Source organism: Drosophila montana, unplaced genomic scaffold (assembly GCF_035044405.1).
Source record: "Drosophila montana isolate Dmon_TW-CO22-7 unplaced genomic scaffold, ASM3504440v1 contig_2127_1, whole genome shotgun sequence".
In the NCBI taxonomy this organism is placed as follows: domain Eukaryota; kingdom Metazoa; phylum Arthropoda; class Insecta; order Diptera; family Drosophilidae; genus Drosophila; species Drosophila montana.
Window position 1 is genome coordinate 1,730,733 of NW_026997035.1, and position 15,487 is coordinate 1,746,219.

Here is a 15,487-nt window from a genome sequence, read left to right on the forward strand (position 1 = left end):
ACCCATTGCGGCTGCTGCAATTAAGCGAGGCGTCTCTTGTAAGCGTATTAAATGCGACACAGGCTTTGCTTTTCAATTGAGTTGCACTAAACTAAAAATACATGGGATTAGGCCGAGCTACTGGAAATAAGAAAGGAATAAATGGCTAAATAACTCGATAATTCTGAGAGCTAGAAAAAAGTAGGTTTTAGTATAGTATACACAGATTAAGGATAATTTTTCCCTTTTCGATACATCTCCACATTGCTCGCAAAATTGTAAAAAATTTGTCTGTCTTATATAAGTTTTAAAAGTTTCATAATGATCGGACAATAAACACCGAATCTGGTCAGGAACTGTTTTCCCATAGTGGACCGTGACCGAAGAGAGATGTAACTGTACTTATTTAGTATATGCTGGCCTATTAAATATTGTTGCTTGTATACGTAATCGAATTATCTGAAGAACTACAACTATCGATAAGCAAATTAATCGCTCAATCAAGCGCTCATTAGTAATTGTTCACAATTAGAGTCCACCCCGCATTTTTATCGCATTGTTGCAAGTCATACTAAGTATTAAGCGAGCTGGCGCCTAAGCGATACGCATGAGTAATACAACATCTAGATAGAAAATATAATTAATTTCCCAATTTCTGTAATGGTTTCGTGCGCCTCGCTATATCAATGTCCAATGGGGGGCATTTCTTTGGTCAATTCACAGAGCTGACTCACAGTTGCCCGCGATTATAGTCTACCCATAGGCGTTCGGTTTCGGTAGATAATATCGCTAACTATTTATTTGCAACTCATTAAAACTGTTGCCAGGTGAGTAATTTGGCTCAATTACTTGGCCCAAATTGCGAAAGTCACGGCCTGGCGCTGCCTGCGCGCTTGTTCCCTTATCGCCGTGACGTCACAAGAATTTACGTTACGACAGGTGAAGCGATTAGATTGTTGCAATATAACTCAAAATATGTTGAGCAATTGAAATTTTTGCATTTCTACGTTGCCAACTGACACTCAAGTGTTTTTTCTATTGACTAAATACCGAAGAAATAATAATAAGAATGGATCCCTTCAAGCACGCAATTCTACAAGCTTCCAAAACAAAATTAATCATGTGGCCAGTTCAAACACGCCCTCAAATCGCGAAAATAGGTGCTTCAGACTGTGCCGGGGGAGTTTTCAATAATAGAGCTCGTGACTAGGAAAGAGACACAGAAATATTTGAAATAAATCTTATCGCTGTTATTGTCTAAAAATTGCTTTGGTCTAAAGTTCAACTACTTGAAATGCGTATTTGTCTAGTCTTAGCCCTTTTTTTCTGCACTACAAATTCGAAATTCTTATCGAATGCAGCTCAGACTGTGTCAAGTTATAGTTAAGAGCTAGAAGCAAATAATGTTTAGTTTTAGTTTCATTTATTTTCTGTGCAATTTTCATTTATGAGTGCTAATAAGCCAGTGTGCGACTTCTGCGGCATTCGCTCGCATACCCCAGAATACAATGACTGCGCAAACATTTTCGAGTGTAAGCAGTCATATAAGCGGACTTAACTGAAGGGTCGCCGGTTTCTGCTATTCCAGGAAAACTGAGCCCAAGAGCTCCCTGACTAGTGGCCCGCGCAGATAAGTGCTGTTACAAGGGCTTCAAAAAGTCTGCATTTCTGAACATGCATTTCAAAAATAGCTTAGTTTATTTATGTTTCGATTGCATTTGATTTTTATAAATACAATATTCAACTGCGCTGCACGGTAGTTGGCAATGCGCTTCAGCAAAACAATTGGCAACGCTGCGCTGCTATCGTTAATTGCAGCACTGCTTTCCCTGCATTTCGATAGGCGAGCCTGGAAAGCTGCCGTGAGCTGCGGCTTATGCAAGCACACCTCCTTCCAAGGCTCGCAAGCAACTCTGTGGAGCAGCAGGCGCAGCCAAGTTCAAGTTTCTTTCTTCTGCTGCTGCTATTCCAGTGATCTTTGCAAAGTGTGTAATTAAATTTATTGTGTATTTTCTTTTTAAGAATGTGTGTGCTTAATGTGTGATTTATAAAAATGTGTGTGTTAAATGTGTTAACTAAACCAAGGCTAGCATGCAGCTCAAGCAAAAAGTCTGCCAAGAGAAAAAGGTGAGCCAGTGTCTACAATTTAACAACATAATTGACATTGATATTTGCTATATTATGCCTAACTGTAAATGTTATAAAAATTTGATTAATTTTGCTGGCCTAGAAAAGCTGCAAAAGCATTTCTGCAGCCGGCGCAACCACTTATCAAATTAATTGGCCGCGTGGGTGGTCGGTTTCACTTGTCGTTCGCGCAGCTTCGTTTAATTGCAAAGCCGAAAACGAAAACTCCAAAAAGAGGAAAAACAAAAATGTAAAAACAAAACAAAATGTAGATAAAGCGGCATTAAAAAGCGCAGCTTATTGTCTGGCTAATTGACTACGTCGCGCACCTCGCTCAGCTGACAACAGCAACAACAACAACAACTACAATAACAACAACAACAACAACTGCGGCTGCCGTTTTGTGGCCAAACCCATGAAATTGTTGTTGCTGCCTTTTTTTGGCAATTGGCCTCTTGACTTAGCGCTAGCGACGCCGTTTAATAAACTTAACAATTTAATTTGTGATTTTCGCTTTTAATACCCTGCTTTGGGGTATTATAGTTTTGCCATGAAATGTGTTAAGCATTGAAGGAAGTATATATATGCCATATCAGTAGCAAAAGTCCAGTCAATATAGCCATATCCGTCTGAATAGGTATCTCAGTCTGAAAGTTATACCTTTGAAACAGGATCGTCTTTCTGTGACAGGCAGTAAATATGTCGGCACTTGTGGGATCGAACTTCTATATAGGGGATTTGTATGAAACATATTTATACTTTTCAAGATACCTTGACCAAACTTGGCATTTATTAGTTTTATTATGTTTGCTACATACGAGAAAAATCTTAACAATATCAGACTACTATATTGTAAAGTTCTATATGAAGAAGTCGTTAAACCCGGACTACTATATCGTAAAGCTTATATGAATAATTCCGTTCAAAATGAGTTTTTCTTTAAGAGCCTTTTCTACGATAAACAAACTTAGCAATTGCGAGCTTAACTATTCTCCTCCCATATATGCATAAGCATATTTCATCGAACTACTATATCATATTCCCTTTAGAAACGAATGCTTTTATAAAAAGCGTATTTAATATTCGTCACGCAAATAGTTTGTTTTTCTAGTTACTTGTAACTTGTATGTGTTGCTATCGCTGAGCTGACAGCTTGAACTCAGTTAGCGGCGAGTTGGCAGCACCGCCTTTTGGCCACTTGAACTTCGTGCCCAACTGCTGACTGCGATTGGCTCTGGAATTTTGTTGCGCTAATCTCCGGAACTGAAATCGCGGCGACCCATGGCGCCAATCAATATAAATGACTGATTACCGACTGCATTATTTAGACGCAGCTGGTGACGCATTTATTGGATTTTGGACCCCCTGGTCTGATAATTACACTGAAAGTGTTGACAAAAAACTAAAACCCAAGCACACGATTGTCGTAATGGTGAAATTGATAAGTGGATAGGCTCTGATTTCGTGCGCTAGCAATAGCCTGTTGCTATTGTGACTGACAAGTGGACATGCCCATAAACAAAGTTCTCTTCATAAAACTAGCTCAGGCCAATTAATCAGAATGAGTCCCATTCGTTTGTTAAATGAAAGTTTAGTTTATACCTTATAGCAAAAAGCTAGCTCAGTCCAGTATTATCTGATTATTTAGCTAATGCTTAAGAAGAAAAATCTCTATAGATTTAGAAGATAAAACTTTATAACCAGTGATTTCCTGTTTGACAAACTCAATTTGATATTATTTAAACATCTAATTATTGGGAATTATAAAATCTATATAATGTTTATTAAGTATTGAGCTACTAGTCAATAGATTTGAACATATGCCCTCATTTTTATCAGTGAATAAAATAATAAACTATTTGCTGTTGATCTACTGACAAGTTGACAGCCTTGTCAATTCCATCTTTCTATATTTCCCGTTCTTTTTAACTTCTATACCCCTGTTAATCTTCACTTTAATAAAATCAAGTTGTCAAACTTAATTTGGGCTTCGATTAATATGCTTCAATTTGATGTGCTTGTCAACAGATTAGCAGAATTCTCATCTAGTTGTCGAAAAACTGGCAACAAATATTTTAGCGTTGCCACCTTGTTCTTCTGCGTGCCTAACTGGCAAAAAGTTTTAAAAAACTTTTCGACCTGCCGTTGCTATTAATGGCAAATATGCTAAAAATTTAGATTTACAATTTACTTGTAAACTTTTGCTTGTAAATTTTAACATTTAAAAAATTTGTAAAGTGAAAAGTCTTGATATTTTAAACAATCAATGTATTGTCAAATATAAATTCTTTTCAGTACGAAGTGTAAACTTTACGAATTTTATGTATGTTTTTTACTTGAGTAAACAGAAGAAGTTTAATAACTTTGATCTTTACTTTTAACAAAGTTTACAACTTTGAAAATTTTGTCGAATTAAACTTCTTGTCAGCCATTAACGTGAACTTTGACAGTAGCACAAGATGCTGAGTTCTTTGCTGAACTTTGAAGTGTTAATGCAAGTGTATTTTTCTTTTTTCTTTTTATACTCTTCTAGAAGATATTCTTATTTTGTCATGAAATGTGCAACGCCCAAGCCTAGGCTACCCCATAGCTCTATTTATAGAGGTGTCAGAAGGTATTCCAATTATGTCATGAAATATGTAACGCCAAAAGAAATATAGCCGAACAGCCAAGTCGATTTATAAGGACTATAGTACTATATGCTCTGAAAATACAGTTTTTCCAAGCCATGTGTCTGCAAGGGTATTTAATCTTCAACATGCTCGCAAAGCAGCCTTTTTCATATCTATGCTATGCAAAGCTTGCTTTTCTAAGGAGCCAAATTCTACCTTGGGCAAATGCTCATCCTTATCAGTGAACAGCGTCAAACGGGCAAATGCTTATTTATAACGGTATAATATAATGCAGGCCTGGTCGGCACAATTTATATATATACACGTATAGCACAGATTTATGGCCAGTGTTGCGGCCTAATTGAGTTCATAAAGATTGCGCGCTGGCGCGCAAATCAAAACAAATCGTAAATAAATCTGAAATAATATTTCATATATTTCTTTTTTTAATATATATTGTAAAACTGTGTGAATGAAAGAAAAAGGGAGTAGAAAATACTATTTGGCCATTTGCACTTGACAATTTGGCCGGCTGCTATCGGCCACGTTTGATGTGGCATCCGTTTCTTGCATTGAACTTTGGCAACGCATCGTATATTACCGTCCCGGGTGGACAGCTCACTTATCGTTCGTTTGGCTGAAAAGAATTAGGGGCCGGTTCTTATACGGGGCCCACTTGAGTTTCGGTCTATTTCGGGTCCGGTTGCGGCTAATGAGCATTAATTGATTTCCAATGCCCAACTGCTGGGCCCACGCACAGCACTTGAGGAGCCCTGATTTATGGGCGTTACGTTGGCCAGGCAAGGCACAAATATGAGACGTTCTGTACAGGATCCTGCGGTTTCCTGGGCACGTGTTCACCTTTTTTTTTTAAATGTTGTATATACTTTTTGTTCAACTTGGACGCAAAACCGCAGCGAAGCTAACGAATTTTGGTAGCACATTATTTGTCTCTGGCCGCAGCAACGAAAAACCGCAAAGTCAACAAAATAAGCCGGCGGCCGCGCCACACAACTTATTGTATCTGTATCTACACATAAGTATATGTATCTATGTATCTTTTGTGTGCATTTCGGCGCGTGGCCGCCGGCCGATTCATGTTTAACAAGTAATAAAAGTGATTAAAGCAAATCTAAACGCTTGTCGATTTTGTTAATTACACTCGACTGTGTGTTCGTGTGTGTGTGGGCATGTTTGAGTGTGTGTGTGGGGCCCGGCTGCATCTATTTGTTAATCAAAATTTTGTGAAGCCATGCAATATGCAAATGTAGCAAACAGTTTGACGTACAAAGTAATCAATAGAACGGAAGCTTAAAACATGCGAAAGGGCTTTGATTTGGTTGTTTAAGTAATTACATAATGGTCAGAAATTGAAGTGGGCGGTGTACTGGCAGCCCGATATGTACAGTGGAATGAATAGGGCAAAAACGAGGCAAACTATATTGTTATATTATTAAATAGCAAGATAAAAAGTGCAGATCGCATTTTGTGCAACTGTTATATTACACTTCGTACAGGTTTTTCTGATGCTTTGAATACTAGAAAATTACATTTTATATGCTTAGGATACATAAATAAACTGTTATACAAACATAGTCATGTGCAACACAAACTGTTATACCAGTATACAACATAAAAACTTGCTTTTAACTTTTTTAAACTTCAGAGAATCTTGTTAAACTCGATATCTTAAATATAAGCTTCATTTAGATTAAATTTGATCTGATGTATAACCGAACTGTTCCACTGTACTTTTTTATACAAATTTCGCTGTGGCTACTCGTAATGCCATCAGCCATAACGCGACCCTGCTTTTACCTGTATAATGTGTATGTTCATTTATTGCTGCGCTACCCTCTCGGCCAACCCCCTCAAGTTGCATGTTGTCAAATGGCATGTTTCTCACTCCAGAGCTTCTCTCTCTACTTATTTTTTTGGCCTTTTGGCATTTCCATTTGCCATTTTCCAGCGGAAATGTGCGCCAAAATGTTTGCGTGCCTTTGAATTATGGGTGTGTTAGTGTTAGGGAGTGTGTGTGTATTCTGTGTGCTGCACGAGGCTTCAAATATTTGAAATTTAAGAAAGCAGAAAAATACATCATAAAAATGGGTGTTAGCAAGGAGTTTGTGTTGCAAACGCCGCCCGCGTGCAAATGGCGCCGGCAAATGCGTTCATTGAACTGCCAAGAAATGCAATAAAATCAACAAAAAAAACCACTGAAAAGAAAATAAATATATATGTATATATGTGTATCTAGAATGTGCTGCTGGTGGCGACGACATGGACGCGCCATAGGCGAGGCGACACGATCCAAGACAAACAGCTCGTTCCGGATTTATGGAGTCGGTCGGGGGGCCGCACATGTCTCCGTCTTCTACTTAGTCGCCGTCTTTATTCGCATGTAAACGGAAGCGGAAAGACGCACAAACTGCGACTTGTGGCATACAACAAAAAATGTTTAAAAAAAAAAACGGGCAACAGGACACGAGTAAGACCGCAGCAAAGGAAGCTGTCGAAAAGGCTGGCAACCCTTCCTTTGGATTTTTGTTCAAAAAAAAAAAAAAAATAAGAAATTGAAAATAAAAACGGAAGCGAATTATGTTGCCTTATGCGGCAAAGGGGCTTCAGCAGGACGCCGACGGATTGAAATCGATATGCAGATGCACTCAGGCTGAGCTTCAGATACATATGTATCTACAGCTCTGTCATATGGTCCCCCACCCTCCCCACCGCTCTGCCTAATGTGGCGAAAATTTAATATTTTAACAAGCGCTGAAAGGTATCAGATTTGTGTATGTTTATTGCTGCACATTATTTACAATTCGATGGGCAGCAATTGTTGCCCGGCCCATTGCATAAGCGCGCACAACATGGCGTATTATTAATATATTTTTCGTTGTGCTCGCCTGGCAGGCGTCGAGGCTGCTTAAATTGATCAACTATATTGATCAGTAAAGTAACCATTACAAGCACTATTAAAAGCAAAAGCACTTGAGTTTGACCGATGTGGCGTCAGGGCTGACGAGGGGCCAATTGAATTGATTTGCCTGCCTTGTTAGACAATATTTAGCTGTTGGTCTTGACGAATTGCTAAAATTGTGCCTTTTGATTGATAGTTTTGGGAATACTCTAGTTAAACTTAAGCGAATTTTTACTATAACGACGTTTGCTGCTCTTTACAAAATTCTGCGATTAACGGAAGCCGCGTTTTCTGCCCCTAAAGTATGCTACATATTAAGTTAAATGTACATTTGTAATTTGGTAATTTTAAATGTTAAGTTAATTATTCGACTCCATTTAACAAAACTTCAAGAAAAGAATTTAAGAAATGATAATAAACAAAAGAAGTATTCAATCAATTTAATAAGCTAAAGGAACAACTTTAATAATTATTTAATGACTTTTAAACTATTTTAGTAACAAATCAAATCATTTACAAGGTGGTTTTTCTTATAGAAATTTTTAGCATATAGTTATATATATCTTTTAACTTAACATGAACTTAACCAACATAGAATCTGTCTTAATAAATTTATTTTTTTTTTTGTTACTCTTAAGAATCTGTCTTTATATATACCTTTTAATTTGACAGGAGCTTTAGAATCATTCTTTTCATTTGACATAAACTTAAACAAGATAAAATAAGCTTTAGCATCTGTCTTTATATATATCTTATAATGTGACATAAAGTTAACTAACATAGAATCTGTGCTAATATATATATTTTAATTATATATAAACTTAATAAACATCGAATCTATCTTACAAAGAATATAATATAGAGTATAGAATCTAACATAGAATACATCTTAATACATACATATATCTTTTAAGACTGAGTCAATGTTGGAAATTATTCAAATTTCCATCGACATATTTTATTACATAAATAAAACAAATCAGAACTAACATTCCAAATCAATTTAGAGAACAAATTTGCAGCAAATCAAAATTTTCCCTGTCGTATTTAAGACTAATTTACAAAGAAAATTCACAGTTGATTTAACAATAATTTTGTTATTTTTCAATTATTATTATTAAAATTTTTGCATTTGTTAAAACGAACTATTCGTATCACATATTTGTAGCTAATTTATTGCCAAATATAAATTATTGTTTTGATTATTTTAGTTGCGATTATCAAAAAATATTTGTGCAGCTGCCAACACATTTTTTTTTTGGCCAAGTCATGACGACGTCACGTTCGTTATCCGGTTATCAGGTGAATTCCTATTAAATGCTATTTACAAGTTCGAATACCCATAAATTATTTCTAATTTATTTCTTTAAGCATTGATTCAAAGCTGTCATTTAGCCAGTTTTGTGTTTTGATGTGAAAAGTGAGAGTGAGCGATTTTCTTGTCACTTGGTTAAAAGCCACAAAGAAATTCATTTCGTTGCCGTCAACGACATTGTGAAGGTTATTTAAGCACCCGACGAACGTTTCGTGATAGCTTCAATCATTTGTGATTGTGATTGATGTCAGTCATTAGCAAATAACTTAAGAAGCCGATGTGTCGGAAATTAGTTAAGATAGCTTAGAGCTTAGAGAGCTTAGAGCTTACGTTTTATAAATAACGAGCGGGTACAACCCGGCCTTGCCCGTGGCACGTATGTTTTAAAATCAATGTTCTCAAACAAATTTGAAATGATTTTGAAACTGATCGGACGGTAAACAAATAACTTTCATACAAACGTTTTCCGCCAATTTACCACTGTTGCGAGTGGAATTTCCCAAATCGCTGAAACACGTATTCATTACATTCTTATCCACCCGAAAAAGTTTGGATTCTGCGAAAAGTGTGAAACACGTCTCAAATGATTTTTCTTATAGATCTTTGGAAACGAATTTGAGCGCGAAACGTCACCCAACAAATCTTTGACCTCCATTTCCACCAAGGAGGAACGGATTTTCATAAAAGTGTGAAACACCCCTCAAATGAATTTGAACAAAGATTTTTGAAAATAAGTTTGAGGCCGATCGGATGGTAAACAAAAAAGTTACATACAAACGTTTTTCGCGATTTTTCCACACTTGCGGGTGGAATTTCCCGAAAACCCGTCTTAACGTGCACCTACACCACATAAAAAAGTTATCACTCTTGTCGGGAGTGCCTGACTAGGGGATACCCTGAACCCTTTTCCACCAACAGAAAATGCAGGACTCGCTGAAATGAAAGATACTGGAAAGAAGGGTTTTTTACCCATTTCAATGGGTTCAGGGCATAAAAAGTTCTTGTACTTTAGAATACGGTCAAAGAATAAATTTAATATATTTTTACCAAAAAAAACTTTTGCAGTTGTACTCTTTATCATTTTGTAAATTGTTGTAGCTTTATTCTAGAGCTTTGATTTAAGGAAAGCTTAAGCCGTGCTGAAACGTATTTTTTCAGAAAACAGTTGAAGCTTATTGGTCTAAGGAGACCAACAGCTTTAGAAGCTTTAAAAATCTTGATGTTAACAAAATAAGAAGTTTAAATAATGAGCTTTGATCTTAGCAAGCCTTCAATTCGAAGCTGTTTCGGAAGATCAAGCTGTGTATTGAATTATGATCTTTGCCCTGACGAAGTGAGTTTTGAAAGAATATTTTTGATTAAACCTACGATTTAGCACCAAAAGTATTCAATAAAAATCAGTTTGTTGATCTTTAAATAAATCGCTGGCAACTGAGATTTAAGAGTTTTGATCTTAGTTTCATTGTGAACCGTTGCGGTTGCATCAAGTCGAAGCCTTGAGCACAAAATATTGTTAACAATAAGAATACGATAAAATTGCCTTTAAATTTGCAACTGCAACTAGCCACTTGCCACTTGCAACTACTTAGGTGTAAGTTCCGCTCACTGGCCGATCGATGGGTGTGACTTGCGGCAACTGATGAAAAATGCAAAAAACAACACTTTTTGACCGAACTGTGGCATGAGGCACGCCCCTGGTTGGCAATTTGGTGCGCTTCGTTGCGCGTGAAAATTATGATTTTTGCTTTTGGGAAAATCTCATTAAGTTTAAGTCTGAAAAAGGATGCCGATGGGCGATGCCTGGCCAGCATGGACTATCGCCTAGGCCATAAATATAGGTGGAGAGAGGTGTGGAGAAGGAGAAATAGTGGGGGGGGGGGGGGGGGAGGCGTATATGCAATGTAATTTGCATGCAGCTGGTACGTCGACGTAGCCGGCATTCGAGCCAAATTGAAAAGCTCACTGACCGACGACCGCCCGCGATAACAACAACCAGAACAACAACAACAACAACAACAACAACAACAACAACCAGTGCAACAAAAACAACATTTAAACGCATGTTACGTAGTATTTTAATTAAGCGCACATTTTTATAGACATTTCTTAATGGCGCACCATAAATTTTCGGTCTACCCAGAAGTGGCATCCGAGCAGGGATCGCGGCGCTGGCGTCCGAGCAGGGATTGCATACTCAAAGCGTAACTCAGGAATCTCGTGTTCTACTCATTCTCCTTCTCTCTCTCTCTCTGTCTGTCTCACTCTCTGAGATTCCATTTAGCAGAACGCATATAAAATGCGCGGCAGGCGACGTCGCTGCTGCTCATAAATGGAAAGTGAATTTTATGCGGTGCTTTAAACAAAGTTGTGAAACTGAAACGTTTTGTATTAAAGATTGAAGCACAACGTCGAACGCTTGATAACTTCATTGCGGCTCGGCTTTTTGGTGTCTCTCCCATGCACGATCCTCGCCTGCCCTAACCCCCCTCCCGCCGCGCACGTTGCGAGCGCGCCCCACCCAACCAACGGTTGCATGAGGCAACTTTGTTGCCGCCTTATCGATGCACCGACTGATAAATGTTTGACACAGTGTGTGGCTTATTTGAGTTACAGTACGTCCTCGTTCGCGCCGCCGCCACCGCCGCCGCTGCCGACGTCCCACCACGCACCTGTTTTCCGCAGCGCTCATGAACACTCAGCGTGTCATTCACCCGACGACGACAGGCAATTGCAATTGAGCAGTAGTTGCAGCAAAAGTGTGTGAGTGTCGGCATTAATGCCGGCGTATGAATATGAGTGTGAGTAGTAGAGTATCTGTATCTGTATCTGGTAAATACGTTTTATGGCCAGCCAGGGTACAAGCCGTTTAAGCTTTGCTTCTTCACACAAACACACACATTTACACTTGTGTTCGTACAGACTCGAAAAATACTCACAACCGTTTGTTTGAATGAGCAGTATATGCTTTAGATAGTTAGTCACAGCTTGGCAAAACATCATGAATAAAAGGTAAATAATGAAATGCAGAGTAAAAACCAGAGCAAAGTGCAAATATATGAATCGATGTAATTGTATGAATAGTGAATGCATTTGCAGTCCTTATATGAATACTCAAATTATTGTTGGGCATAACTGCTATGGATATGAATTTGCTATATATTCAAAATATTTTCTATATATCCATAAAATACATCTTTCTTTCATAGATATTCAATTGACCCATTGACATTTTATTCATTATTTAATTGTTATTTATTCAAAATATTCATAGAATACATCGTATATTCTTATAACATTCACAACTAGAGATTCAATTGTATGCCACATAGGCATTCAGATGCCCGATTGAAATTTTCATCATTATTCATTTGTTAAACATTTTAAATATTCACTTTATATTTATTCATAACAAGAGTTCATTTGCATGCTACATACACATTCAATTGCAACATAGTCTCTTTAATTATTATATTCAAAACATTCATTATATATTAATGAACTATATTTTATGTATCAATAACACTCATACCGATTTATTCATTTGTATGCTATTGCAAGTATATTCAACTCCTCAAATGACATACAAATCCATTAAATACACTATTTAATTGTCATATTCAAACACTCATTTACGTAATTTATCATTATTGCCTGCACTCACTTATTCACACCCATTTATCAATTAGTCTCAAAATAATCAGCTAATCAATATTTATGTGATGTGCACATAAGCGACATTCACATACATTCAAAGTTATTCAAAAAAATTAAACAAAAACAATTGTGTTTGGCCAGCGCAAAAGTTTAGTTCAAAGTTGAGTTGCATATGTTGCATACCTCATGTGGCAAGGCGATTCGGTTCGTTTCGGCTCGCCTCGAATCGTAATGGAATGATTTATTTGCATATGCAACATCGAAATGCACTCACCAGGCCCCAAAATGAGGCGACTTTTAAGTGGCCGTCACTCGACTGTTGCCTGAGTTATACATATATTTTTTTTTCATTTATTTTTTTTTGGCTGTCTCCCTTTCTGCCCCCAAACTGTCGCCAAGTGCTCCATTTCTCAGGCGGAACACTTTGGTGTAAAGCTTATTAACGAAATTGTGTTTATTCGTTTTGTTGCTCGTTTCTTGCGCTGTTTGTCGCTGTTCTTTATTATCGAGTTTAATGGATTTTTAATGAGTCTTAAGCGAAGCTTTTGACGGCATTTATAATAAAAAAAAAATGTATTTAAAAAAGATGTGCAGTTTCATTTAATCGCTTAATCCTTTTTATAAGGGCGCTTCTGGAACTCTGCGTTTCTGTCATTTAGAAATCTCTTTCTCTATGCCGCCTTTATATAAGTACAGACTCTCTTTCTTCTGTGTTGATAATCGTCAGCGCTGTTGAATGTTGAGCATTTTCTTAGAAATGATACGTTGACTGTCAATTTGTAAACTTAGAACTGCAGAATTTGATGCAATCAAGTTGTCAGCTCATCATAGTAGGAGTTCACGACCAACATGGCATACACGATTATAACTACAAAATGGCAAAAAGAAATTGTGAATCTTAACTGAAAATTGCAGTGCTGCAAAGCTATCGATATGGAATATTATTTATATCGATAATAATGGAGCTTATTAGTGTTGCAAAACTATTCCCTTTTGAAAACTCCAATATTCGTTATATCTTAAGTCATTTGATTCGCTCAATGAAATTGCCGATAACACTATTACAATTATCGATTAAAACTTTGAAATATAATTTCAAAGACTTTCATTCGATTGCAGTCGATGGCGATAACGGGAAAATTTCGATAATTGCATGGCTTGCCAACACTGTCCAGTCGCGAGCGCTTCCGATAGATTTGCAACACTGTGCTTATCGATTACTTTGCTTACCGATTCTTATAATAGCAAGTGCACTCAGTAGAGCTGTGGCTATAGTACAAATGAGCACAATAAAATTCACTATAAGCCAGGGTCCCATGCATGCCGGGTTTTTCTAAAGTTACCCATAAAGTTGTAAATGCATTTACCGACGAACTGTCAACTTACCGACATTGCTCCAGAGATTAGCAATAGATCGCTAAAAGACATTAAGTAAAAGACAACTGCGAAACAGAAAACACACTGACGAGCGTTCATCTTGTCAAAAAACATGATTAGCCACACCGGTAACTCTTTGCGGGTCACATAATAGATGCCAAGGCATCCCATTAAAAAATCCATAATCCCGAATATGCAGCCGATGATCATCGTCCCGAATTGCAATGAAATGCAGCAACAGCATTTCAATAGGCGCATCTTGATTGTATAAAATTCTGTATTTCTTATAAAAAATGTTTAAAATTGTAAATTTTTCGATATTTTCGTTTGTACTGAATCAAAGCTGATGTATATGTCCCTAATGTGATTGTCATATATAATACGATCAAGCATAACCTATCGAGGTTCTGCTAAGCTTATCCGAAGCCTTTTCCTGAGGAGAGCATAACAGATTTTGTTTTTAACGGATTTTTTTTTTTTAGTTTTTTTTTATATTTTCTGTGACTATATTACAATGTTTTGACATATATGTCATGGTAGATGTTTTCTTGTTTATAGATTGCTTTTTTTTATTAATTTTAATTCTTTGCTTTGAGAGTAATAGTTTTCGTGTTATAATATAATATTCTTGTCTTTAATTTCCGAAGATTAGTCCCTTTATATATATAATAATATAGGAATTGGATTCATGGAAAATTTCGGCATTTATAAGTTTTGCCAATGCTCTCCAATTATGTGTAATATCTCCCTATTTCGGACTTCTATGTCATATAGCTGCCATAGGAACGATCGGTCATAAAGTAGTATCTTGTATTGCAAAATATTCTGATTTCCAAAATACTTTCATTAAACTCTGCATTTACGAGCTTCGCTTCTCTCACATATGTATCTGTATGAGTATTACATCTTCGGCGTGCCTTATATATCTCTACTTTCTCTCCTTTTTAACTAAGGATTGCGTAGGCCCCGCAATACCCAAGTTTCCAATGGTACAAAGTTCAAAGCATGAAATTCATTGTCAATCAGTTATCGAAATGAGTTCGCAGAATTGTAATTGCGCAGAAAATATTAAAAAATGGAAAATTAAGTAAAAAACTGAAAAACGCATTAAAAGACTAAAGAAAATAATTCAATTCGTATGCCGCAAAAGAATTATTTGGTTTTTATCAGTGACCAACAATCAGTTCGAGGGCCTGCGACGACCAACCTCAGAAGTAGTTTTCTGAAGTGTTAGCAGGCGGCTCAAATCCGCCCTCTGACAGTTGAGGACGCCGAAATGTTTTCTTCTTTTTTTTTTTTTGTCACATTCTTTGATCGATTATGAGCACATTATGCCTCGTCAAGCCAGAAATATTTGTTCAAAGTCCGATCCAGTTCGGTTTCTTGCATAACGCTTCTCTGGCACGGCCTGCATTGTGTGAACCACGACAAGGTCGTTGGCATTGTGCAGGGCGGTACTAGTTGACTCTAGTTGATAAGAATTTTGGCACTGCAAATTGTGCG

The 15,487-nt window shown here is 37.0% G+C and overlaps 2 protein-coding genes across 2 annotated transcripts in view; both read right to left on the reverse strand.

Annotated features, from left to right (window-relative positions):
- The window catches only part of ths (thisbe), an 88,655-nt gene that overhangs the window by 40,800 nt on the left and 32,368 nt on the right, over positions 1-15,487 (reverse strand). The window lies entirely within an intron of this gene.
- LOC135427085 (uncharacterized) lies at positions 13,069-14,494 on the reverse strand. Its single transcript, XM_064680513.1, has 3 exons — positions 13,994-14,494; positions 13,838-13,940; positions 13,069-13,475 (listed from the first exon to the last, which is right to left on the reverse strand). The coding sequence occupies exons 1-3, from the start codon at positions 14,240-14,242 to the stop codon at positions 13,417-13,419; spliced, it is 411 nt and encodes a 136-aa protein (XP_064536583.1). The 5' UTR covers positions 14,243-14,494; the 3' UTR covers positions 13,069-13,416.